The sequence below is a fragment of the Tachysurus vachellii genome, chromosome 4 (genome assembly GCF_030014155.1).
Source record: "Tachysurus vachellii isolate PV-2020 chromosome 4, HZAU_Pvac_v1, whole genome shotgun sequence".
Lineage (NCBI taxonomy): Eukaryota > Metazoa > Chordata > Actinopteri > Siluriformes > Bagridae > Tachysurus > Tachysurus vachellii.
The window spans coordinates 30614865-30641204 of record NC_083463.1 but is presented as its reverse complement, the minus strand read 5'-3'; the positions used below and the strand labels follow the sequence as shown (position 1 = coordinate 30641204).

The 26340-nt window shown below is 42.5% G+C and overlaps 1 protein-coding gene across 1 annotated transcript in view; it reads left to right on the top strand.

Annotated features, from left to right (window-relative positions):
* The first annotated feature begins 498 nt into the window (after nucleotides 1-498).
* scn1lab (sodium channel, voltage-gated, type I like, alpha b) overlaps nucleotides 499-26340 on the top strand; it is a 37456-nt gene continuing 11614 nt past the window's right edge. Inside the window, exons 1-17 of the mRNA XM_060868881.1 lie at nucleotides 499-617; nucleotides 7855-8174; nucleotides 9514-9632; nucleotides 9742-9831; nucleotides 10468-10596; nucleotides 12467-12558; nucleotides 14557-14829; nucleotides 15600-15663; nucleotides 15931-16072; nucleotides 16238-16444; nucleotides 18531-18818; nucleotides 19166-19507; nucleotides 19707-19836; nucleotides 19983-20221; nucleotides 20399-20572; nucleotides 21316-21672; nucleotides 21776-22267. Coding sequence (XP_060724864.1) covers nucleotides 7908-8174; nucleotides 9514-9632; nucleotides 9742-9831; nucleotides 10468-10596; nucleotides 12467-12558; nucleotides 14557-14829; nucleotides 15600-15663; nucleotides 15931-16072; nucleotides 16238-16444; nucleotides 18531-18818; nucleotides 19166-19507; nucleotides 19707-19836; nucleotides 19983-20221; nucleotides 20399-20572; nucleotides 21316-21672; nucleotides 21776-22267 — 3405 coding nt within the window. The 5' untranslated portion in view covers nucleotides 499-617; nucleotides 7855-7907. The remainder of the gene's footprint in view (nucleotides 618-7854; nucleotides 8175-9513; nucleotides 9633-9741; nucleotides 9832-10467; nucleotides 10597-12466; nucleotides 12559-14556; nucleotides 14830-15599; nucleotides 15664-15930; nucleotides 16073-16237; nucleotides 16445-18530; nucleotides 18819-19165; nucleotides 19508-19706; nucleotides 19837-19982; nucleotides 20222-20398; nucleotides 20573-21315; nucleotides 21673-21775; nucleotides 22268-26340) is intronic.

Sequence of the window (26340 nt, the reverse complement as noted above, 5' to 3'; positions counted from 1 at the left end):
CCGTCTCTCTCTCCCCCCCCCATCTCCACACCCACCTCTCGACTGGGGTTAAAAAAACTAGAAAACAGAAAAGTCTAAAAGCAAACAGTGCACGTGCCACAGCAAAATCGTTCCCTTCCAAAGACAATTCTGATCGATTCGGGAGCCATTTTATATATATAGATTTATTTATTTGTAATAATTTGATGTACAGCCTAAACCCCCCCCCCCCCCCCCCTCTCCTCCTGTTCAGTAAGAAGGCACGCCCAGAGACGTTTTCGTTGTCTCCTAGACACCGTTTAACCCTTTCCGGTGCGACTGCTTACATCAATCTCGGTCTCGAGCTCGAAGTGTCGCGAAGCTTGGGGTGCGAGCGAACGGTGGATGGTTTACTAACGAAGATGATGTTTGCAAAAGAGGAGAATCTGTGACGTTCTCGCGCGCGCGTCTGTGCGTGTGCGAAGAAAACGGACTGCTGGTAAAAAAAAAAAAAAGTAAAAAAAAAAAAAAAGAAGAAGCGAGACAGCAAAAAATACAGGCTTTTATTTCTCCTTCTGCGGGTTGGAAATGAACAGAGACGTCAACATGGCGATAGCTGCTGCGCCCGTGCGTTCCGACACGAAGCCGTGGCAGTGAAGGTAGGGCCTTACCTGCCTACTAAACACACACACACACACTCACACACACGCACACACGAAAGACATGTTGTTCGTGTTTTAACGTGTTAGGTCAACGGATGGAGAGACCGGATGTTTCGTGAGAGGCACGCGCTCTTAGGTGACCTTGTCCAGTACCCATATTGACGACGGATATTTAGGCATCGACAAGCCACACTCCCTACTTCCTGATAATGGTGTGTTTGATATCGCAGACACGTCACTTATTTGCATATTTCCGACGCAAAACATATTTTGTGCCTTTTTCTGGCGTCTGTATCACACCTTCTGTATCCTACTTGTTGATGAACACAAGCGATCCTCGATTTATCATTTCAGCTTTACCTCTGCATATCATTTCATGTCTCTATTACATAATATATTACTGATTATACTTATAGCACTATAACTGCGATACTTTACTTAGCTGCGTTAATAGCGACCTTTAGAATTCATCACGGCGCTCACGATGTAGTCTAAATCATAGGCGACATTTAAAGGGTGTGTGTGTGTGTGTGTGTGTGTAAGAGAGAGAGAGATAGAGAGAGAGAGAGAGATAACACACACGTCTTATCATTTTATTATCCGTGACAAAATGTGTCTGCCATGAAAACAAGCGCACGACACGTGGCGTTAACGTTCACGGCGACGTGCCATACAGTAGGACGCGCGTGCACCTGCGTTTCAGCACCGCGGACAGCCGCCTTTTTGACATTTGACGGTCAGCACCCGGAAGTCCAGCATTTTTTACGCTTCACGTGCGTATAAATCATGTAACCAAACAGTTTTTACGTTGAAACTACAAGTCAAAAATGTCATTTAATATTATTTTATTTCAACATTTGGATTTTTAAGAGGTTAAAGATTATATAAAGACTTAAAGGTTCGGTGTAGATCTTCCCAGGGTTCTCTGGTTACTGCCCACCACCTCCTAAAAACATGCTGATATCCGAGGTGGACTGTCCATGATAAATTATCCCCAGGTGTGAGTAATGATGTGTGTGGATTCAGTGTTTCCATGGTCAGCTATGTGTCCAGTGTGACCCTGACCAGGTTAAAGCTCTAACTCAAAATGAACGAATGGACGAAAGATATATATCAATGTCAATATCATCATAAGTTAAGATGCTTTATTTCTTAAAAGATAAAGTTAGTGCTGTAATGGTTTTAGAATGCTTGGTTGATGTTTAAAACACCATTTAAAAGCAAAAATGTTTAAAATCAGAGCGCAGGACCTCAAACCCCTGATTTATATATATCACATTGAAAGATGCAGCATTTTCTAAACTCTGGCCAAATGACTCTTGTGTTGCTTCATGTACAAATTATAGTCAGATTAATAGTATAGTATTTAATAATTAATAATAATTAATGTATAGTAGGGGGGCACGGTGGCTTAGTTGTTAGCACGTTCGCCTCACACCTCCAGGGTTGGGGGTTCGATTCCCGCCTCCGCCTTGTGTGTGTGGAGTTTGCATGTTCTCCCCGTGCCTCGGGGGATTCCTCCGGGTACTCTGGTTTCCTCCCCTGGTCCAAAGACATGCATGGTAAAAAAAAATAAAAAATTGTCCGTAGTGTGTGCGTTTGTGAGTGAATGAGAGTGTGTGTGTGTGCCCTGCGATGGGTTGGCACTCCGTCCAGGGTGTAACCTGCCTTGATGCCCGATGACGCCTGAGATAGGCACAGGCTCCCCGTGACCCGAGAAGTTTGGATAAGCGGTAGAAAATGAATGAATGAATGAATGAATTATATATAGCATTACAACATATAGTATAAAGAGGATGGATTCCTTTTGTCTGGTTACTATCAAAGTTTCTTCCTCCTGTCTTCTCAGGGAGCTTTTCAGTAAGGCTGCTTTGGGACAACGTGTGCTGATAACGTTCCATAGAAATAAAATTGATTTGAAAATATATGACGGTTGGATCGAGAGGAGAGAATATTCAGTTGGATTTGTGTGAATGCTAATGAAGATCTGGTGGAATGCATGGGGGGGGGCATTTGAGTTCTATCACTATAAGGATTCTTGGCTGATATTTTCAATTCCATTCTGGAGCAGTGAAGTGATGGAACTGTAAGAAAAGAAAAAGCAGGGAATTTTTCTTCTGTTCAGACAAAATCCACTATGGTATTGGACTCTATCTTCTCATTGCAGGCAGTTTAAATATTTCCTAGTCCACATTCCCATGCCTACGCATACACCCACATCCACACACACACAAACACACACACTCAGATTTGCAGTCCTGTGTAAATATGAGATTCCAGACAAAGTCACGTTTAAAGCCAACACTGAATGCTGCTTGTGTGCTCAGTATCATATGGCACATGATTGCATGGGAAGTTGTTTTTAAACCTCATCTGCTTTAAATATTGTTGTATTTAAATAGTTAAGGGATCTAAGCTTGATGAAGAGACTAAGAGGGAAAACTTCTAGGTTCTTTTCCATAAGACTGAGCAGATCAGTTTAACTGTGTTCATGTGCTTCTTTTCTTTGTAGCGGAATTCTTTTAAAAAGTCTGGAATCGTTCCATCGTTCCCTGGATGGACAAAAGAAAGCCTAAAGGCAAAACGAGCCATGATATAAGATGCTAAATGGCTTGTTTAGTTGAAAGACAAAATATGAGATGATATGGGAATGTTGAATAACTGATATTTAGTCCACATATAGTGAGCTGTTTCTGGGGTTGGTTGGAAAACACGCAAATGAATTCTAGTTTTATTTCATGAAAGAATGTACCAAATAGTTTTTTTAAATAATTAATTTATAATTATGGATCAAATCTAGTGCTGCTGCAGGTTCTCTCAGATTAAACCAATCACTACCAATTCCAGAATGTTCAGCAGGATGTTCATGTGGGTTCTAGAACGAAGGACTCTATTACTATGGAGCCTTCGGCCAGTTTGCTTGGCGGTTCTAGAACGGTTGAGTCAATCATTGTCGACTGTTTGCTCAATTGTACTCAGGTATACGAATAAGGGGATCTGAACTCCTACTGTAAACCGTTGAGTCTAGAATGTTTAGCAGGATGTATTGATGGGTTCTAGAATGTGGGGGATCATTAACAGAACAGTTTTATAGCCCAGGTTGGATGCAGGTTATTTTAAACTTTAAATTTGTGTTTCTAGATTTTTTTATTTTATATTTTTTTGGTTCACATCCATTCAAGGTTTAGAGATTCCACTTAATACCACAATTTCTTTTCGAATACCCAAGTAGATCGACACTGAATCCTTAAGCACCAGCTGACATTGATATTTTGATTTCTTTAAAAGCTACTACGCTTCAAAACGATTAAGTGCTCCACTTAAAAAATACAGGAAAAACAAACAAAACAACAAAAATCACTCGTTTGCAAATATTCATTCATTCATCTTCTACCGCTTATCCGAACTACCTCGGGTCACGGGGAGCCTGTGCCTATCTCAGGCGTCATCGGGCATCAAGGCAGGATACACCCTGGACGGAGTGCCAACCCATCGCAGTGCACACACACACACACACTCATTCACTCACGCAATCACACATTAGGGACAATTTTACAGAGATGCCAATCAACCTACCATGCATGTCTTTGGACCGGGGGAGGAAACCGGAGTACCCGGAGGAAACCCCCGAGGCAAGGGGAGAACATGCAAACTCCACACACACAAGGTGGAAGTTGGAATCGAACCCCAACCCTGGAGGTGTGAGGCGAACGTGCTAAACACTAAGCCACCGTGTTGCACACGGTATAAATACAATACAAATCAATCAAAAATCAACAAAAAAAAATCGAAACGTTTAAGGGTTAAATGTGAGGTTAAAAGGTGACACCGGTGCGTTTGTTAGTCTTAAGCACACTAGAAAAAAAAAAGGTTCCTCACAGGTTCTTTTAAGGGTCTAAGGGTTCTAAGTATAGCTAAAAAAAAAGATTTTGTTGATAAAACTTGACAAGATTGGAAGGAGCAAGTCTTCAAGAAGCCACTGATTGCATTCTGGGCTTGAGATTAATGCAGTCATTTGTCTTTTGCTAATGCTTGGGAGGAGATTCTAATCCCACTCTCAAGTGTCACCCAGATGAGGTTGAGGTTCCTGGAGATTGGTTCCCGTCAAGGTTTCTTCCTCATATCGTCTCAAGGAGTTTTTCCTCAGCGTAATCGCCAATGGCTCGCTCATTAGGGATAAACTGAATTTTAAGGATTAAATCACGTACACGTTGTTTTATTCCTGGAAAGCTGCTTTGAGACATTTCCCATTGTTCAAAGTGCTATAAAAAAATTCAATTGAACTGAAATTAATTCTAATATCAACATCAACAGCTCCATTTATTTAAAAATGTAATCGTAGATAACCTCAGTTGCCCTTTGACTTGTTTTTTTGAAAATCCAGATTTAAAGAAGGAAAGCAGGAGCAACAGCGAAGTCACTCCACGTCATTGTTAGAGCAGAAACGCAAACATAATGAAACACAGTTTTTGGTATTCCCTGATGTCTGTGTCTCTCTCTAAAAGGTGTGTTGAGGCCGTGGTGGAGATGATGTGCAGAGACGTGGCGTTCTGTGTAATGGCTCTCTTGGGGTTTGTCTCAGGGTGGGGGGTTGGACACTGTAAACCCCGTGTGTGTGTGTGTGTGTGTTAGTGTGTGTGTGTGATCGAGTTGTTTGTGACTGCCTTCTCAAAAGGGAACATGCTGCACCGCTTGGGCGGCGCTGAGGCGCTGTAGAGGGAGAGACGAGAAGACACACACAGACACACACACACACACACACAAACACACACACACTGTATGTTCTCTCTCTGCTGAGCTCATATTAGACAGGAGCATTGTTCTGCCACTCTGAAGCGGGGTCTGGTGGATCTGTGAGTCAGAGAGACGTCCCAGGAGTGACGTAGATCAAAGACATTTACACCCGTCTGCTGTCGACTCATTGATCACGGAAAAATAGCACTAATAACTCCATGCAGCTGGACACGACCTTTTAAAAGCGGCATTTCACGTCCGGCATTTCTGATCCGCAGCGAGCGGAGGATTGTTTCAATTTAATATCGCAGCAATTAAGCAGACAGTGTTACGTTACTTCAAGAATAAACCGCTCAGTCATATTGGTGTGAAGGGTTTTATTCCTCTTATACTACAAGCGCTTGGTGCTAACACTCCTTTATTTACCGTTATACTGCAGTTGGTTCCACTGATTTGACTGGACGTGCTGCTAAAACAGCTTGTTGTTAGCGACATCATCGGCGCACAGTGAAACTATGAAAGCTGGTCAGATTAATAAGATGAAGCGAAGCCGTGTTAGATTGTCAGTTACACGAGGAGCTGTCAGTACATGGGGCTTCTTCTGGGCCTGTTTCTGTTTGTGGAGCAAAAATAACATGATTATTTGGTCATATTAAGTCTGCTATGTCACTTAAGTCTGCTATGTCAGTTAAGTCTGCTATGTCAGTTACGTCTGCTATGTCACTTAAGTCTGCTATGTCAGTTACGTCTGCTATGTCAGTTACGTCTGCTATGTCAGTTACGTCTGCTATGTCAGTTAAGTCTGCCATTACTCTCAGTCTGTCTCTCTCACTCTGTATCTCACTCTTTTTCACTCTCTCTCTCTCTCTCTCTCTCTCTCTCTCTCTCTCTCTCTCTCTCTCTCAGTCTGTCTCTCTCACTCTGTATCTCACTCTTTTTCACTCACTCTCTCTCTCTCTCTCTCTCTCTCTCTCTCTCTCTCTCTCTCTCTCTCTCTCTCTCTCTCTCAGTCTGTCTCTCTCAGTCTGTATCTCACTCTTTTTCACTCTCTCTCTCTCTCTCTCTCTCTCTCTCTCTCTCTCTCTCTCTCTCTCTCTCTCTCTCTCTCAGTCTGTCTCTCTCACTCTGTATCTCACTCTTTATCTCTCTCTCTCTCTCTCTCTCTCTCTCTCTCTCTCTCTCTCTCTCACACTCTGTATCTCACTCTTTATCACTCGGTCTCTCTCTCGCTCTGTCTCTCTCTGTCTGTCTCTCTCTCTCTCTCTCTCTCTCTCTCTCTCTCTCTCTCTCTCTCTCTCTCTCTCTGTCTCACTCTCTCAGTCTGTCTCTCTCACTCTGTATCTCACTATTTTTCACTCGGTCTCTCTCTCACTCTATCTCACTCTCTCAGTCTGTCCCTCTAACTCTGTATCTCACTGTTTTTCTATCGTTTATTCCCGCACGATTCTGCATCCACACACGTTAATGCACTCTATCCACATCCTCTGAACCAGAGACAGGACACTCAATCACGAATAAATGTCATCATTCGGACACATTATCACACAGAGATGTTTTTTTTTCTGGAACGATGTCCGTGCAGGTTCAAGAGTTTTGCAGACGATACGTCAAGAGATGTTTCATCACGTAATTTTGCTGACCTCGCTGTCTCTCGGTGTCCGCTTCTGGATTCACCCGTAAATTCTTCATGTCTCATCTCTCCTGATGAGATTTTTCGTGCTCAAGGAATCGCTCAAGGATTTATGATGTAAAAATGCTTTAAACCACGAGTGTGTGTTTGATTTTTTTTTTATGAACACGTTTTGTTAACGGTTTCTTCTGATCACGTTCACACAGACAGGACGATACAAATGTCAGCGATAGCGGTAAGTATGCTGCGTCCTTGTGGCTTGAACAAGCTAAAAATCAATCGAGACGACTAGATAAAATATTAGCACTGTGTGAAAGTTACAGATACAGTGTGTAGTGACTGAGCCGGCAGAGAAGAAGATACTTAATAATCTGAAGGTCGCTTCTGCAGTCAGCCTTGTGTCAGGCAAACTGGAAGGAAATCCGACCGCATACGGAACCTCATAAGCCGGGTCAGAAACGTCACACACAAAAGAACTGCTTAAAAAGCCAATAAGTAGCGAGAGGTAGTGAAGAGCATTTCTTTATATTTGTCTGATGATTCGTTTTGGACTTTGTACTATTACGTAGTCTCATGATAGAGGGACATAACTTGAGGTTTCTGTGGATCTCTGGTGGAGATCAGGTCATCTGGAGCATCTGCTTGCAATCAGAATCTGTTGGTAGTTTTGGAGCAGATACAAAAATTAGATAATAAAATACTCATTGATCAACAATTCATAATGAAGGCTGTGCTGTTTTTGTATTCTAAGCTGTGTTTTAGCTAACTAACCCACTAGCTAGTTCATCTTGCGTCTTTCGTGGTGAAGAATAAATACCCAACACATTAAAAATAAAAAAATCTTAATCAGCGATACTGTTTTTATTTCAGCTCCCGGTGTGACCGTAGGCTAGCTGGTCCGGATCCAGGAGCAGGATGTCAATATGGCTGCCCAGCTGCTCGTTCCTCCCGGACCTGACAGCTTCCAGCCCTTCAGGCCAGAATCGCTCGCTGCTATCGAGCGGCGCATCGCTGAGGAAGCCCAGAGGTCCAAAAGCGAGAGGCGCAGCGATGAAGATGACGAGAACGGACCCAAGCCCAACAGCGACCTGGAGGCAGGGAAATCCCTGCCCTTCATCTACGGGGACATCCCTCCTGGACTGGTGTCCGTACCGCTGGAGGACTTGGACCCCTACTACAGCAACCAGACAGTATGAGAGTGGGGACAGAAGGAGAGATGGAGGGAGGGAGGGAACAATAAAGAGGGAGGGAATGGCCAGGAAAGAGCTGTAGAAGGACATGGGAATAAGACCGGATTGGAATTGGAAAGGAAGGGAAGCAGTAGGAGCAAGATAGGAGAAAAAAAAAGATAAAAATCTGGCAGGGATAGAAAGATTGACCATGGAAATGAAAGAGTAAAGGAACAGGGAAGTGATGTATGGATGAATATGAAGGAAGGGAAGCATGGGGATAGAAAGAAAATGGAAGAAATTTAAGAGGTCAGAAAGGAGCAAAGGCTACAGGGAAGGATGGTAAAGGAATGAAAGGATAGAATGATACATGGTGGATATGGGTGAGGAGAGGATAGAGAGCAGGGAAAGGAAATATAGAGGAACATTTAGAGATAAAAGGGGGAAGGAAAAGAAGTTGGGAAAGGGAAACAAGGAAAAAGAAAGATTAGCTGAAAAGGAATGAAAGGATCAAGCAGTAGAGTGAAAGAGGCGAAAGAGCAAGGGAGTGATGGATGACAGAACAGAGGGATGAAAAGACGGAAGGAATATTAGGAATGGACAAAGCAGTAAGGAGGAAATTCAAAAATAGCAGAAATAGACAGATATTTATGGGGAATAATATTTTTCAAGATGATTCACCAGAAAGTAAAACTCGAATCACGCTGCTTTAAAGACAGACGTGGAATTTGACGACGCTAAAATTCATCTTTGTAAGTTTAGATATTCGAATAAATTTGACCTGAATTTGACCGATTTGAAATATCAAGCAGTAGAAAAGTGCACAATGTTGATGCATGGTGTTAAATAAACGTTTAAAAAAAAGGGACGAATAAGACTTGAGTTAAGAGTAAAGCTTTTATTATTTATTTTTTACTTATTTTATTTAATTTTATTTTATTTTCATTTATATATTTTTTGTATTAGAGGAAACCAACCTGCTGTTTGGTTCAACATTACAATGTTTTTGGGTTTTCCAAAAAAACCATCAAACAGGGGAAAGAAAGCTTCATTCGTGTCTTGATTGTCTTGTTTAATCTCTCTGCTTAACCTGCAGGGTTTATTTTTTTTTCTCCAATGAAATTTTCACAACAATTATGAATATAAGCCGCTTTTATTCCGCATCGTTATGAGGTGATTCTACTGCCTGGAAACTTTTCCAACCCAATATATTCCAATATGGAAGAATTCAGGTTCAGGTGAAATGACCTCAGTAGGATAAATGAAGGGTTTTATTTTCATTATATCTGTAGAAGCTCTAAACTGTGACCAGGAGCGAGGTATTAACTGCATTTCTCTTGACTCTCTCTGCTCGTTCCAGACCTTTATAGTATTGAATCGTGGGAAGGCGATATTCCGTTTCAATGCCACGCCTGCCCTCTACTTTCTGAGTCCGTTCAACCTTCTGAGGAGGATCTCCATTAAAGTGCTGGTGCATTCATATCCTTCATTAGCACAATACAGAGCATCCCGGGTGTTCATGTGTGTGGGTTTGTGTGTGTGTGTGTGTGTGTGTGTGTAAAATGTACGCTCCTTGACCACTGTCGACGATGTTCAGTTTTGTGATCATGTGCACCATCCTGACTAACTGCGCCTTCATGACACTTAGCAACCCTCCAGACTGGGCCAAGAACGTGGAGTAAGTCTATTATTACCTTTACAACGAAACATTAAAGGTGCAGTTTGTGATTTTTTTAAAGTATTTCTAGACGTGTAATCATCTAAAATTGAAAAGATATCTCAGAAAAAGTGTGATTCATAATATTAGCATGTAGTGGATTCATCTAGTTTGGCTGGTTTCTTCAGTTCAGATTTCTGACACGGTTTTCTGATCCTAAAATAAACTCCGCCCCATCTAGAACTGGAGGCGGGGCTTTCCCTGAATAAAAAAGTATTCTGTTTTGAATTAAAAGTATATACTCCTATGTCATGTAATAGTAGAAAACACGATGTCGTGGACTATTTCCGCACGTTGACTCCATAAACAAACTTCTTGTCGCATTTGAGCTTTTGTTTATTTGTAATATTCTTTCTTTCATTTCTACTGTATTATTTCAGTTACTTTTCTTTCATTTCATCATCTCACAATAACACTATTTAGGATGGATTGCAGGCCAATCAGGACGCAACAATAGAGGAACGATTTTCCGTCCAGTCGCATTTTTCTTCTATAAAGAGAGAGAGAATTTTTCACAAAGTGACAAATTGCCCCTTTAATTAGATTTTTAAAAAATATTAACATGTCTATGTATGTAAATGTGTTATTGTTCCACAGGTACACGTTCACAGGGATTTACACATTCGAGTCCCTGATTAAGATCTTGGCTCGTGGCTTCTGCGTTGGAAAGTTCACCTTTCTGCGAGACCCCTGGAACTGGCTGGACTTCAGCGTCATCGTCATGGCGTGCGTGTCCTTATTGCCAGTCTCTTCCTGTTACGCATATGCTATTCATTACTTTGCTTATAAATGTCATTAATTCGGTCAGAAATCAAATTCCATCAGCCAAGACGTGTTCAGTGTGAAATATTTGATTCTCAGGTTTTGCACCACAGATAGGAGTCTGATGTAGCTAACAGGATTAGCATTGTGCTGACTTTTCTCAAACCACAGAAAGTTGTTTCATTTCAAAACAATTGGTGAATTCTGGCTCTGTATAACACGCTGTAGTCAATGAAGGTGGACAAAAATGTCATTACAGAGTTAAAAACATAGTGTCATAGTAACTAACATGAAGCTAATTTTATCTTGAAGCTAATTTCAGTTGTAGCTTAGATCTGGTTTGTTCACCTAGAAAATAAATTGACTAATAAACTTTTTTTTTTTTACAAGAGGATAAAAAGGAGGATGTTCCACAGCTAAAAAATAGTCACGGCAGCCATCTTGAATTTGTCTTTTATCTTAAGTCATTCCTCATAATCATTTAAGAACAGAAAATCTAATCAAAATAATAATTTCTAGTAAGTGATATAGCCATATTTAGCTTATTTTGAAACAGTAATCACCTACTAGCATAAATTACTACCAGAAACTAGCCACAGATAACACAGTAAGCATTCAAAAGCATTTAACAGACAATATTATAAAAATTTTAATTTCTAAATAAATGGCGTAGTCATGATTAAAGATATTTGTTGCTAATTGCTAAATTCGGTATGAAAGCATTTTTGCAGGCTAAATACACAGCCTCACCTATTCAAAATACGGAACTTTTATTAATCAGAGACTCAAAACAATAACAAAGCAGATTACTGTATGTATTCAGGCATGAAAAATACAGCAATTCTGCTCATTTTGAAATCGATAACTCAAAGTAATCACATTTTAGCGTATACAACTAGTTTTTCGTCCTGTATCAAGAATTTAAGAGTGCTTGATGGAAAAATGATCAGAATATGGATTTGTTTACAACTTAAAACAATAGAGACTAGCAGGCTGACAAGCTTTAACGGTGGCTAATAGTTGTTTAATGTTAGCTTGTTATAATAAATTATAATAAAAAAACATTATAAATAGCTTATTTAGGAGATTCCTGACACACTAGTAGCTATAAAAAAATGACATGGTGGCCATTTTGAAACACAGAGGTCAGAGGTTTTATTAGCAATGTTTAGTCTACAAGAATCTTTTCTCTTAGTGTCATGTCTGTTTGTTACATTTATTTACCTCAGAATTACCTCAGACGCATTTGTTATTTATATTTTAAAGCTATTCTAACCTTTGGTGGTTAAAAGCTAAAAATTGATGCAGTGAAGAAACTCAGGCAGAAAAAAAAAAAGAAAATTAAATTTTGATCAATCTGGAACTTAAACCATTGCAATGTAACCATGGTAATAGCATGCTAGCATAGATAGATAGTTTTCTAGAAGTCACAGAGCTAAATAAACAGTCATAGCAGCCATCTTGAAGCTAATCTCTGTTCTGTTTTAAGTCATTCATTATAGATATTTTACTGTTTAACTTAAGAATCTTTGATGAAAAATAGGAATTGCATCATCTCATTTGTTAGCGTTGTTAGCTTTGTTAGCTTGTTGTTAACATCAGACACCAAACGTCTTTGGCAGATCGTTTATTGTGTGTTAACTTTTTTCAAACTCGTCCTGTCAAGAGTTTTAAGATAAAAGATTTTGCCTGTTGCCTTAGCGATGCCATGTGCGACCATGAGTGTGTGTGGTATGTGTGGCCTGTGTGTGTATAGATGTGTGTGTGTCTGCGTGTGTGTGTGTGTGTGTGTGTGTATATGTTCCCTGTGGTAACTCTCTATTTGATCCTACAGGTATGTAACTGAGTTTGTAAACCTAGGCAATGTATCAGCTTTGCGCACTTTCAGAGTGCTCAGAGCGTTGAAAACAATCTCAGTTATCCCAGGTAAGGGGTGTGTGTGTGTGTGCGTGTGTGTGTATGCGTGTGTTGGCGTGCGCATGCCTCCTATTTGCGTGTGTGTGTGAATGTACATGCACACGGTGTCAGTCAGATGTGCGTCCATGTGCAACGTTTTCCCTCTTATGCTGCCTTGTCCCGTCCTAATGTGCGTGTGTGTTTGTGTGTGTGTGTGTGTTTGTGTGATCCTCCCTCCCTCCCTCCCTCCCTCTTCTGTCCCTACCCTCCTTACAGATATGTAACTGAATTTGTGGATCTGGGCAATGTCTCTGCACTGAGAACCTTCAGGGTTCTGCGAGCACTCAAAACAATTTCAGTGATCCCAGGTGAGATCTAGTTCCCACTTCTGACTTCCCAGTAACCAGCCCCCAGCTCAAGGCCAGAGGCTGCCTCTCTGTCCATCCCAACTGTCGCTCACGCCATCCCCCTCCTCCGCTGGCCTCGCTCACTCATTATGTCGCTCCTAGCGGCTCGAGAAAAGCAGGAATCCATTCACATGGAAACAAAACAAACGGGGACAAAAGGATTCCAGGCTTTTGTAGAAAACATTCTGTAGTGTTTCTTCCTCCTTCTGTTAGACGTGGCACTGTTATTCCCACAGATCTCCATGTCTTGGGGAATAGACAGGCCTTTTTAATTTGTGTTATTGTTTTGCATGAGACATTGCTAAAGGCTACAGTGTGACATTTGGAGGACTTCTCTTCTCCTCTTCTTCTTTCATTCTCTTTTTCTCTTCTCTTCTCTGCTCTTCTCTGCTCTCCTTTCTTGTGTACGTCTCCTGTTTGAGTTTTGTGTGCATGCGCTCCGTCGCCGGTCTGTTTGATTTGGTGTTGTGTGAGTGTGAAGCATGGCAGCTCATTGCCATGACACACACACATACACACACATACACACACACACATACACACACACACACAATTCAATATATACAACACACTATTGCACATGTCCACTGCATGTTTTAATGTTTTTAACACGCAGTCTGTCAAAGCATGTGCCTAAATATAAAATGTGATACTAATGCAATAACATGCTGCAGTACCATCGCTGACCAGCAATTAACCTGCTCAGCTAACGATGTACTACGACCGCTCCATGACTTCTGTAACCACTCCGGTCATGAAGTGCTGTCAGAGTCAGGAGAATGTGGTCAGACTCAGGAATATGCATGCGCACATATAACGTCCATCAGCTTCACAAACACCAGGGCGAATCATGTTGCTAATGTGCAGCTAGTTCCTAGATGACTAAACTGGAAAAGTGTTTAATAAGATAAGGACTGAACCAGCTGCCCCATCTGCAGAAGGATTTATATTCAGATCGACGTAGCTAAATATAAATCTGTTGGGATCAAGCAAAAGAAATTAAAGGAATACTCCAGGGTTGTTCAACCCCAGCTCAGACCACTCTACCTGTAACATTTAATCAACGTTTAATCAACGTTTCTGTCTGCTTAGAAGAGAACAGAGACTTTAATCCCAATTCATCTCGAACTCAAGGGCAGCTGTTGAACATTTATAAACATAACCATAAAACTCAAAGCTTCTGTATCTAATTATACTTAATAGAAGAGAGAAATTCATACTAAAAGTCTTTCAAAAACCAAAAAAAATGCCAAAAGAAATGAATGATCTAGATACTGTTTAGTCTTTTCTCCTTTTTTTTTTTTTAGAAAAGTGTCTCATCACTCAGGAATTATTATGAAGTATCACAGCTTTTCTTTTCATTAAAGCCTGCAAAAAAATAAGTAATTATTTGTTTATCAGCTGCAACAAGAACTGCCCTTAGACCCTGAGATTATAAGTGAATTTTGCGTACAGCGATCACACACACACACACACACACACACACACACGCACGCAATATATGCTGTGGATAGATATAAAAAGACACTGGCGTATTCCTTTAAAACATGTGTGTGAGGGTTTCTGTGTGTGTGTGTATGTGTGTGTGTGTGTGTGTGACCCATGTTGTGTGTCCCTGCAGGCCTGAAGACCATTGTGGGTGCTTTGATCCAGTCAGTAAAGAAGCTGTCGGATGTAATGATCCTGACCATCTTCTGCCTGAGCGTGTTTGCGCTGATCGGCCTGCAGCTGTTCATGGGAAACCTGCGTCAGAAGTGTGTGAGGGTTCCTCAGTGGAACGACACACAGAACTCTACCGAGACGAACCTCACCTCAGAGTTCAACAGCAGCACAGGCTTCGATCTGCTCAACATCACCAACACGTTCAACTGGACCGAGTACATCAACGACAAGAGTGAGTGGGACGAATGAGAGGAGGTTTATGTTTCAGAATGTTGAGGAGTCCATCAAGGCTCCTTCATCCTTAGTAGCTACCTGGTCGATGTGTTGTGGTGTAAATCAGGTGGATAGATTGTGACCGGAAATGAAAATCAAAAGTCTTCATCTGAGGCCAGTTATGATTTAGAGCTGTGTAGTTGGAGGGTGAGAAACTGTCAGAGGCAGAACTCACAATCCCATGCTGTAGACCCCACCCACTTTGAGTTGAAACACACCCACTTTGAGCTGAAATTTGAATACAAATACAGACGGATGCTAAAAAGATACAGAGAGCGACGTTGTTTTACACAGCATCATGCTCACGCTGTGTGTTTTTGTGTGTGTGTGTGTGTGTGTTCTATAGTCTCTGAACATATATTGACTGCATATTTGGGTTAAATATGTAACACTGTTGCTACTATAAGTGTTGTTAGATGTGTGATGACATAAAAGGACCTCCAGGTGATCCACCAGTGGTCCATGAGATGAGTCACTGTGTGCTCGAAGCGTGTGTGTGTGTGTGTGTGTATGTGTGTGTGTGTGTGTGAAAGACCTCTCTGCCCCAGGGACAGAGCTCATAACTCATATGGTTCAAAGGTCAAACTTAGTTTAAACACAGATACACTGGCTAAGAGCTAGAGCTTGCAGTCCAAAAACATTTTGTGTGTGTCTGTGTGTGTGTGTGTGTGTGTGTGTGTGTGTGTGTGTGTATGGCCATTCATTTTCTGTTGTCCTCTTTTCCCACAGATAATTATTATTATCTTCCCAGCCGCAAAGATGCCTTGCTGTGTGGAAATGGCAGTGATGCAGGGTAAAAAAAAAAATCTGTCAATTTGTCCGTTTAACATTTACAAATATGAAATATGTGCAAAAGTTTGTGCCCCCAGTGTTATTTGGGGGGAAAAAAAATTTAAACTGTAGCTCTATTTTTAGGGGGTGTGGCTTTGGAAGAAAAAATTCAAGAGTGAATGAAACAGTAGCTTTAGTCAAATTGAACTGTGTGTTCTGCTCCTTTGATTGCTAAAGTAGTGATTGTATGGCATTAGGTAAACATGATGAGTGTGTGTGTCCTCTGCAGGCAGTGTCCTGAAGGATTTGTGTGTATAAAGGCAGGGCGTAACCCCGATTACGGCTACACGAGCTTCGACACGTTCAGCTGGGCCTTCCTTTCCCTCTTTCGTCTCATGACACAGGACTTCTGGGAGAATCTCTATCAGCAGGTGAACATTCTCTTTTCATCGAGGGGATACGAGGGGAGAAGATCAGGGGTCGGATTCAAGATTCTGTAGCTTGTGACCAGAAAAGTGCTAACGAAAGACAAGATAATATTCAGTGATCCTTTACATGGTGTGTTTGTGTGTGTGTGTGTGTGTGTTGTGTCACAGACGCTGCGTGCTGCTGGAAAGCCCTACATGATCTTCTTTGTGCTGGTGATCTTTCTGGGTTCGTTCTACCTGGTGAACTTGATCCTGGCTGTAGTGGCCATGGCGTATGATGAGCAGAACCAGGCCACCATCGAGGAGGCGCAGCAGAAAGAGGAGGAGTTTCAGGCCATGCTGGAGCAGCTGAAGAGACAGCAGGAGGAGGCGCAGGTAAATATACACACACACACACATTAAGAAAGAAAAAATGACCACACCTACAATCAGAGATGTTAAAACACACACGCACATGCACACGCACACACGCGCACACACACACGCACACACACACATTTTGTCTATTTATAGATTTTCACTGTTCAAATTGTCTTTTTCCTCTTATCCTTCTGCATGTTCATTATTTCATCTTTCATTCCTCCTCTTTTTCCGTCGAGTTTCTCTGGTGTGGCTAATGTTCCCCTGTTACCATGGAAACCACAGCAGATAACCCATACAGGGTAACAGTGAGAGAGAGAGAGAGAGAGAGAGAGACATGAAGGATGGTAAAATGGAGGCTGTGTGTGTATGTGTAGTTTATAAGGTTTATAAAGCTGGTGTTAATAATGATGGCAGTTAGAGATGTCTGTGTGTCAGTGATCAGGTTTATATGCAGACACATGAATAGTATGTGGTATGTATAGTATGTAGTACTCTCTCCTCTCCTCTCCTCTCCTCTCCTCTCCTCTCCTCTCCTCTCCTCTCCTCTCCTCTCCTCTCTGCTCATATCTCTAACTCTCTCCTCTCCTCTCCTCTCCTCTCCTCTCCTCTCCTCTCCTCTCCTCTCCTCTCCTCTCCTCTCTGCTCATATCTCTAACTCTCTCCTCTCCTCTCCTCTCCTCTCCTCTCCTCTCCTCTCCTCTCCTCTCTGCTCATATCTCTAACTCTCTCCTCTCCTCTCCTCTCCTCTCCTCTCCTCTCTTCCGCTCATGTCTCTAACTCTCTCCTCTCCTCTCCTCTCTTCTGCTCATGTCTCTAACTCTCTCCTCTCCTCTCCTCTCTTCTCCTCTCCAACTCTCTTCTCTCCTCTCCTCTCCTGTCTCTAACTCTCTCCTCTCCTCTCCTCTCATGTCTCTAACTCTCTCCTCTCCTCTCATGTCTCTAACTCTCTCCTCTCCTCTCCTCTCTTCTGCTCATGTCTCTAACTCTCTCATCTCCTCTCCTCTCTGCTCATTTCTCTAACTCTCTCCTCTCCTCTCCTCTCCTCTCCTCTCATGTCTCTAACTCTCTCCTCTCCTCTCCTCTCCTCTCCTCTCCTCTCATGTCTCTAACTCTCTCATCTCCTCTCCTCTCTGCTCATTTCTCTAACTCTCTCCTCTCCTCTCCTCTCATGTCTCTAAATCTCCTCTCCTCTCCTCTCATGTCTCTAAATCTCCTCTCCTCTCCTCTCATGTCTCTAACTCTCTCCTCTCATGTCTCTAACTCTCTCCTCTCCTCTCCTCTCCTCTCCTCTCCTCTCCTCTCATGTCTCTAACCCTCTCCTCTCTTCTCCTCTCCTCTCTTCTCTCCTCTCCTCTCCTTTCCTCTCCTCTCATGTCTCTAACTCTCTGCTCTCCTCTCCTCTCCTCTCCTCTCCTCTCCTCTCCTCTCCTCTCCTCTCCTCTCCTCTCTTCTGCTCATGTCTCTAACTCTCTGCTCTCCTCTCCTCTCCTCTCATGTCTCTAACTCTCTCCTCTCCTCTCCTCTCCTCTCCTCTCCTCTCCTCTCCTCTCCTCTCCTCTCCTCTCCTCTCCTCTCCTCTCATGTCTCTAACCCTCTCCTCTCTTCTCCTCTCCTCTCTCCTACCCTCTCCTCTCTTCTCCTCTCCTCTCTTCTCCTCTCCTCTCCTCTCCTCTCCTTTCCTCTCCTCTCATGTCTCTAACCCTCTCTTCTCCTCTCCTCTCTTCTCCTCTCCTCTCCTCTCCTCTCCTCTCTTCTCCTCTCCTCTCCTCTCCTCTCCTCTCCTCTCCTCTCCTCTCATGTCTCTAACTCTCTCCTCTCCTCTCCTCTCCACACGGAGTGAGAGAACAATGATGTCACTTATAATCAATCTGTGACTCATGGGTTTGAGAGCATCGTGCTCCAAACAAACGGGCAGCCTTAAAACAATTGTGCAATCAAATGGCTTCAGGACTCGCATATTTTCACACTCTTTCTTTTCTATTTGCCATCCCTGAATTATTTAATTCATTATTTATTTATTTTTCTCCCACTCTACCAGCCGAAACTAAGTCTATCTTCGGTTGTCCCTGACAACAATGCCTGTGCTGTGATTGGTCAGCAGGTTGCCGCGGCAGCAGCGACAGAGAGCGGAGAGTACAGCGGCAGGGGTGGCCTGTCTGAGGAAAGCTCCTCCGGGGGCTCCAGACTGTCCTCGAAGAGCGCCAAGGAGCGACGCAACAGGCGCAAGAAGAGGAAACAGAGGGAGGAGGAGGAAGAGGAGGAGAAAGCCGACCAGGAGAAGTTTCACAAATCCGAGTCAGAAGACAGCATCCGCCGTTCGGGCTTTCGCTTCTCTATAGATGCCAACAGGCTGTCGTACGAGAAGAAGTGCTCCACCCCGAATCAGGTGACTTCCTGTTCTGTCCCTGTGGCATGATGGTGTGTTTTTTTTTTTTTTTTTCGAACCTTGATTAAAAACTGACAATGGTGTACGTTGTTGCTATAGAAACAATAAGATATTAGAACAAGTGCTTTAATATAAACCTGCGATTAGCCTTGAATCTGACCAATCAGAACTATAGTAAAACATAAACAACTTTATATGTGTAGTTAACATTTTAGATTCCAACCCTTTGTTTATCAGTTATTAACATTGTTATATAATAATTATAATAAACATTTTCTCTCTCTCTCGCTCTCTCTCTCTCTCTCTCTCTCTCTCTCTCTCTCTCTCTCTCTCTCTCTCTTGTTCAGTCTCTTCTCAGCATACGTGGATCGATCTTCTCTCCGAGGAGGAACAGCCGTGCGAGTTTGTTTAGTTTCCGCGGCCGAGCTCGGGACTTTGGCTCAGAGAACGATTTTGCAGATGATGAGCACAGCACTTTTGAGGACAGCGACAGCAGACGAGGCTCGCTCTTCGTACCTCGGCGGATCGAGAGGAGGAACTCGACGGTCAGTCAGTGTAGCCTCGCCGCTCCACGGATCGTGCTTCCGGCAAACGGGAAAATGCACTGTACTGTTGACTGTAACGGGGTGGTGTCATTGGTGGGCGGAGCCTCTGTGCCAACTTCACCGATTGGCCGATTGCTTCCCGAGGTACATCTCGGATATGTGAACGTTAGTGCATCTGACATCTTCTCAGAGATTTAAACATGAATGCTCATATTCAACATTCTCTCCACAGTTATATTGCTCTACAATGTAAATAAAGATGAAGATGAATGGATATCAATGTTCTATCAGCCCTCATCTCTCTCTCTCTCTCTCTCTCTCTCTCTCTCTCTCTCTGCTCCAGGGAACGACCACTGAGTCAGAGGTCTGTAAGAAGAGGTCTGGGTCACACCAAGCTTCTGATTACCTGGATGACGCTGCAGCTAGGAAAAGAGCTATGAGTGTAGCCAGTATTCTCACAAACACTATGGAGGGTATGACATACACAAACACACCACACACACACACACACACACACACACACACACACACAATGACACTGTAGTCAGTTTTTTTTTCTCTTGAATGTTCCATGAATAAGTCTATTGTCACCTCCTCAATTTTCATATCCTGGGTGCAGAGCTGGAGGAGTCGAGGCAGAAGTGCCCCCCCTGCTGGTACAAATTTGCCAACAACTTCCTGATATGGGACTGCTGCCCCCAGTGGCTGAAAGTGAAGGAGATTGTCAACATGGTGGTCATGGATCCGTTCGTAGATCTGGCCATCACCATCTGCATCGTCCTCAACACCCTCTTCATGGCCATGGAGCACTACCCCATGACTAAGGAGTTCAACGACGTGCTGTCGGTCGGAAACCTGGTGAGGAAATGTTTGGAGACAAAAAGATCAAATATCATTTGTAATTTAAGCTTTAGAAAACAAAGATGATGCTGTTTTTTTTTTTATATAGATCTCTGTGTACTGTTTACTCTTCTCTCTATCCACAATGTCGCTTGTGTACGTGGAGCCGAACAGAGTGTGTATTTGTGTGTGCAGGTATTCACAGGGATCTTTACAGCTGAGATGTGTCTAAAGGTCATTGCCCTGGACCCCTACTACTACTTCCAGGAGGGCTGGAACATCTTTGATGGCATCATCGTGAGTTTAAGCCTGATGGAGCTGGGCCTGGCGAATGTGGAGGGGCTTTCTGTGCTCAGATCATTCCGACTGGTGAGGAAGACCTTCGTCGTGTACACTGAAATTTGTTCTCTTAATGCCAACCTCATTGCTGAAGAGGAACAGATGAAGCTGATGACTAAGACATGACGCTAATTACCTTTCCGTTAGCTTTAATTTATTGTGAGTCTGGTGTGTGAGTGTGTTTTTAAATTACACCGCAAGCACTGTGAAAGTCACCAAAAAGGTGATTTCGGTAAACGAAACCAAACAGATCCTTCATTGTCACAAGGGGTAGAAACAGCCACATGCTTAAGAAGATAGGAACTGATTGTGTAGAACATTTTATTTAGATCGTTTCCTGGTTGCTCTTTTTTCTTTTCTGTTTTAGTTCTTTTTCTTCATGTGAGTTTCTTCCATTTCAAAAAATAACGGATGTCACCGAACTCTTTATCTTTTTATTCCTTTCTCTCTGAGTAAAAAGTCATTTTTATTTTAGGTCATGTGACTCCTTGTGAACTTCTCACACATCTGAGTCTTTGACTCAGATGTCAGCATGTGATCAGTTTTCTTTATTTTACCCTTAATGTAGGGTGCAAAAACTTTTGAGAACAGTATCACAAATCCCTGGTGAGCCAGAACCAAGTTCTATAAAATTCATCATTAACTTCTGGTACTGTAGATAATCTGAGAAATAGGGGTACAGTCAAACCGAGCTAAAGGGCGTGTAAACTTTCGCACCTGATGATAGACAGCGGTTTCGTGTAAATGTTTCCTTACGTTTCTCTGTCCTTCAGCTGCGAGTGTTCAAGCTGGCCAAGTCATGGCCCACTCTGAATATGCTGATCAAGATCATTGGGAACTCAGTAGGTGCTCTGGGCAACCTGACCTTAGTCCTGGCCATCATCGTCTTCATCTTCGCTGTGGTGGGAATGCAGCTGTTCGGGAAAAGTTACCGCGACTGTGTGTGCAAGATTTCCGAGAACTGCACGCTGCCACGTTGGCACATGGTGGACTTCTTCCACTCGTTCCTCATCGTGTTCCGGGTGCTGTGTGGCGAGTGGATCGAGACCATGTGGGACTGCATGGAGGTTGCGGGCCAGACCATGTGCCTCATCGTCTTCATGATGGTCATGGTGATCGGGAACTTGGTGGTAAGATCGGCTTGTTGAAACCTGTTGAAGTGCATGTGCATCATATTGAGTTCAGATTCTGGCATCATGGTACTATTTGGGTCTGGTTGTGGCTGCATTGCAGGTGTTGAACCTCTTCCTGGCTCTGCTGCTGAGCTCCTTCAGCGCAGATAACCTAGCCTCGACAGACGACGACAGCGAGATGAACAACCTGCAGGTCGCTGTGGGTCGCATCCAGAAGGGCATCGCTTTCGTGAAGTCGGTGCTGAGGCAGTTTCTGCAGAGCCTCTTTCTAGCCGGGTCCAAACCCGGCGCCCTGGACGAGGAGAAGCCCCTGGACGACCTGCACAGTGACGGCAAGGAGAACTGCCTGGCCAACCATGCGCCCGTGGCTGTGGACCTCGGTAAGGACTTCCTCAAGGAACCCTGCGTGACACCTAGCAACGGGGTGGAAAGCCACGGAAAGTACGGCATTGAGGAAGGTGACTACATGTCGTTCATCCATAATCCCAGCCTCACCGTCACGGTGCCCATCGCCGTGGGCGAGTCAGACTTCGAGAACCTCAACACAGAGGATTTCAGCAGCGAGTCGTCCGACGTAGAGGGAAGCAAAGAGGTAGGGAAGAGATCTGAAATCTTAGACGTCTGGATTTGTAGATTAGTTTTGTTTCTAGTTTTTACATTTTTAAGCTGTTTATTGTTTAGAGTGAATTAAAATGCCTTGAGTTATTTTTAATATTGTATTATTTTGTATACATTGTGTATATATGTGTGTGTGTGTGTGTGTGTGTGCGTGCGTGTGTGTGTGTCATGAGCCCCATGATTACATGACCCGGATCATAGCCAGATACGTAGTACCTTGGGCTGTGTACAGCTGCTGAATTTGTATATATACTGTAACACACGCACACATACACGCACACACACACACACACATACACACACTGCACATAATGTGTATTAGTTACAACCAGCTGAGCAGGAACAGCATCAGTCCAGATTATTAATGAAGTCAGCTTGGTGAAGAAATTGCTAAATGCAGCCTCAAAGCCCAGGGTGAAATCGAGTGCGCTTAAATTTCCACACATGCATGTTGTGTGCGTGTGTGTGCGTGTGTGCGTGCGTGTGTGTGTGTTTGTTTTCACATGTAAGCGTGTATCTTCACGCCACTGCGTTTTCCATGCATACCTCTAAGAAAGTGCTACTATCGAACACAGTGTTCTTTAACCTCCTTTCTTCCTCCTTGTAATCTTTTCCTGGTGGTGTGTTGAAGTTGCCGACGTTGTTATCCATGTTTTGTGAAGTGTGTATCTCTCTGTGTGTGACCTGTTATTGCAGCGTAATGAGAGGCGAACTCCAGGTTTTCTCTGAGAGACCCCTGTAAGAGTCTTTCCTCTTCCCACACACTAACCATGAAGAACTCTGCCATTTCTTCCCGAACTCTTCTCTCTCTTTCTCTCTTTCTCTCTTCTTCTTCTTCTTTTTTTATTTCTCCCGCTTTCTCTCTCTCTTTTCATTTTCTTTCTCTTTTGGAACGGATTGCCCTTTTTTTTCATTCTCTTGTGCCTGTGCCCTTCCCTAAATCCCCCCTTTCCTGTTGAATCCCACTGCACTGGAGAGAAACAGCTGTTAGCTTTCTTTCTTTTTTATTATTATTATTTTTTTCTTTTTTCTTTTATTTCTTTTATTTTTTTTAAGAGCACAGGGCTTCTTTGCAGTAACAACAATCATACGGAATGAGCAAGATCATCATTTTCCATTTGTAACTCAAGCCATTGTGCATCCCTTTTAATTCCTTGTTTTTGTTGTGAACATACATTTTATTCTTTTTGAATTTTTATTTTTTTGTTGTTGACATTGAGCATCCAAAGCTGAATGAACTTACAGCACAGTTACCGTGTGGAAGGGTGTGTGTGTGTGTGAGAGAGAGAGAGAGAGAGAGAGAGAGTGTGTGTGTGTGTGTGTGTGTGTGTCTCGTTTTCACACTTGTGTACTATTTCTTTTTCTGGATTTAAGTATTCGGCACGTTTATATATCTTAAATATATATAATTCCGTAGGTTTTTTAAAAAACATTTAAAAAAAAACATTAATTTATGTAATTTATTAAATGTAAAAATAAAAACTAAAAAACTGAAAAGGGTGTAAAATAAAAAAGAATATTTTAAAATTTCAAATAAATAAATTATTTATTTTTTAATAAATTATTTATTTATAATAAATAAATAAAAAAATTTGACATTAAGTTGAACTAAAAAAGCATAAACAGAAAATACAATTTACAAAAATAAAATAATAAAAAAAGGCATATTTACAATGTTGATTTACAATGTTGATTTTAAGACGTCATACTTCCTCGCCTCACCTTGCAGATGTATAAAACCAGATGTTCATAGAACATAGAAGCCCCTCCCCAAAGCATCGGCCCCAGGTGTTTACTCGGTTATTTAGTCCAAGTATGAAAACATTCTTATAGTGTGTGTGTATGTGTGTATGTGTGTATGTGTGTGTATGTGTGTGTGTATGTGTGTGTGTGTTTCAGTGAGACAAAAGGAATGATGTTGCCTCTGTAGATTTAGTCCATGGCTCATATTTGTTTAATTGCATCTTGACATCAGTATTGTTCATTAAGGAATGATGAAAGCTGCATCGCAGCATCGCAGCTCTCTAACCAAACTATCAGCTTGGTATCAACAGGGTTTTATTATATATATATATATATATATATATATATATATATATATATATATATATATATATATATATATTTATATATATATTTATATGTGTGTGTATAATATTGACTAAAATTTTTGAAGCTCTGAATAACTTTTGTATTAAAACGCTATCATCGGCATCACCACTAGGGGGCAGTTGCACTGAGTTACCGTTTGAACCCTGAATGAAACCAAGCTAATCGTTCTAGCGTTAATGATTTGAGCGCAAATTGATCTTTCGATTGAAAATCTGTTTTTTTTATTATTATGTTTGTTGTTTTTTTTTCTTTAACGTTGATTTTGACTGAATTTTCCCTAAGCTTGCTCTAACTGGGATGTTTTGTTAAATGAATTGGACCAAAACAAAAATAATTCACAGGGTTGCAGGATATTTCTGAAATGACAGAAAAGATCTTTGTTGAGTTTAAAAACTAAAAAAAAAAAACAAAAAAAACATTGCAGTGAAAACATTTGTGCTCGAAAGGATCTGCGCCGCTTTTCACCTCAGAGAGAACTGAACGATAATCTAGAACATTCTGAACCTGGCATGCTTACATCATTCCCCTGCGCCGCATTAGCTGGGTACCATGGCAACCAGCGCTGCCGCTCAGTTTCAGACAGCATTCTCGTGCGCCGCCGTTCACTCGGGTATCGACTGTGAACACGCCCACGCTGAAGAAGCCTGGTGACGTCACCGCCTCTACCAATCACGGAAAGAGTTACAAAAACATTGTTACACTAGTCAGGGACACGGACTGGACTTATCAAATTTAAGGAGGTGACATTAGTACACACGCTCTCTCTCTCTCTCTCTCTCTCTCTCTCTCTCTCTCACACACACACACACACACACACACACACACACACACACACACTGTCTGTCTGTCTGTCTGTGTCTGTCTCACCTTCCCACTGTCTGCCTCTGTCTCTCCATCTGTCTGTCTTTCTGTCTTCCCCCTCGTTCTCTGTCTATTACTGTCTGTCTGCCTCTGTTCCCCGTCTCACCCTCTGTCTGTCTGTCTGTCTGTCTGTCTCACCAACCCACTGTCTGCCTCTGTCTGTCTCTCTTTTTCTCTCTATCTTTCTGTCTTCCCCCTCTTTCTCTGTCTATTACTGTCTGTCTGCCTCTGTCCCCCTGTCTCACCCTCTGTCTGTCTGTCTGTCTGTCTGTCTCACCCTCCCACTGTCTGCCTCTGTCTGTCTCTCCATCTGTCTGTCTTTCTCTCTTCCCCCTCCTTCTCTGTCTATTACTGTCTGTCTGCCCCTGTCTCCCTGTCTGTCTGTCTGTCTGTCTGTCTGTCTTTCTCACCCTACCACTGTCTGCCTCTGTCTGCCTCTCCATCTGTCTCTCTTTTTCTGTCTGTCTTTCTGTCTTCCCCCTCCTTCACTGTCTATTACTGTCTGTCTGCCCCTGTCTGTCTCTCTGTCTGTCTGTCTCTCTGTCTGTCTGTCTGTCTGTATGTCTTTCTCACTCTCCCACTGTCTTCCTCTGTCTGTCTCTCCATCTGTCTGTCTTTCTGTCTTCCCCCTCCTTCTCTGTCTATTACTGTCTGTCTGCCTCTGTCTCCCTGTCTCTATGTCTGTCTGTCTGTCTGTCTGTCTGTCTTTCTCACCCTCCCACTGTCTGCCTCTGTCTGTCTCTCCATCTGTCGCTCTTTTTCTGTCTGTCTCTCTTTATCTTGCTCTCTCTCTTAAGCGAGATAAAGTTAACCAGGTAACTGAAACATTAGTGTACATTTTTAAATATATATATATAACAAAGATTTTGATCATATTAGAATTTGAGTGAAAAAAGGTTCTTTTATTGGCATCACCTCTGAAAAGCAAAGCAACAGAAATGACAGAAATTCATGTTGCTGTACAAATGAAAGTGAAAGTGAATGCTGTCTCAGGCTGGTGCAGACCTGCGGTCCTGGTGTTAGATATGTGCTAATGCGGCTCCCCTCCTCTTCAAACTCTTGACTGGCGGACTG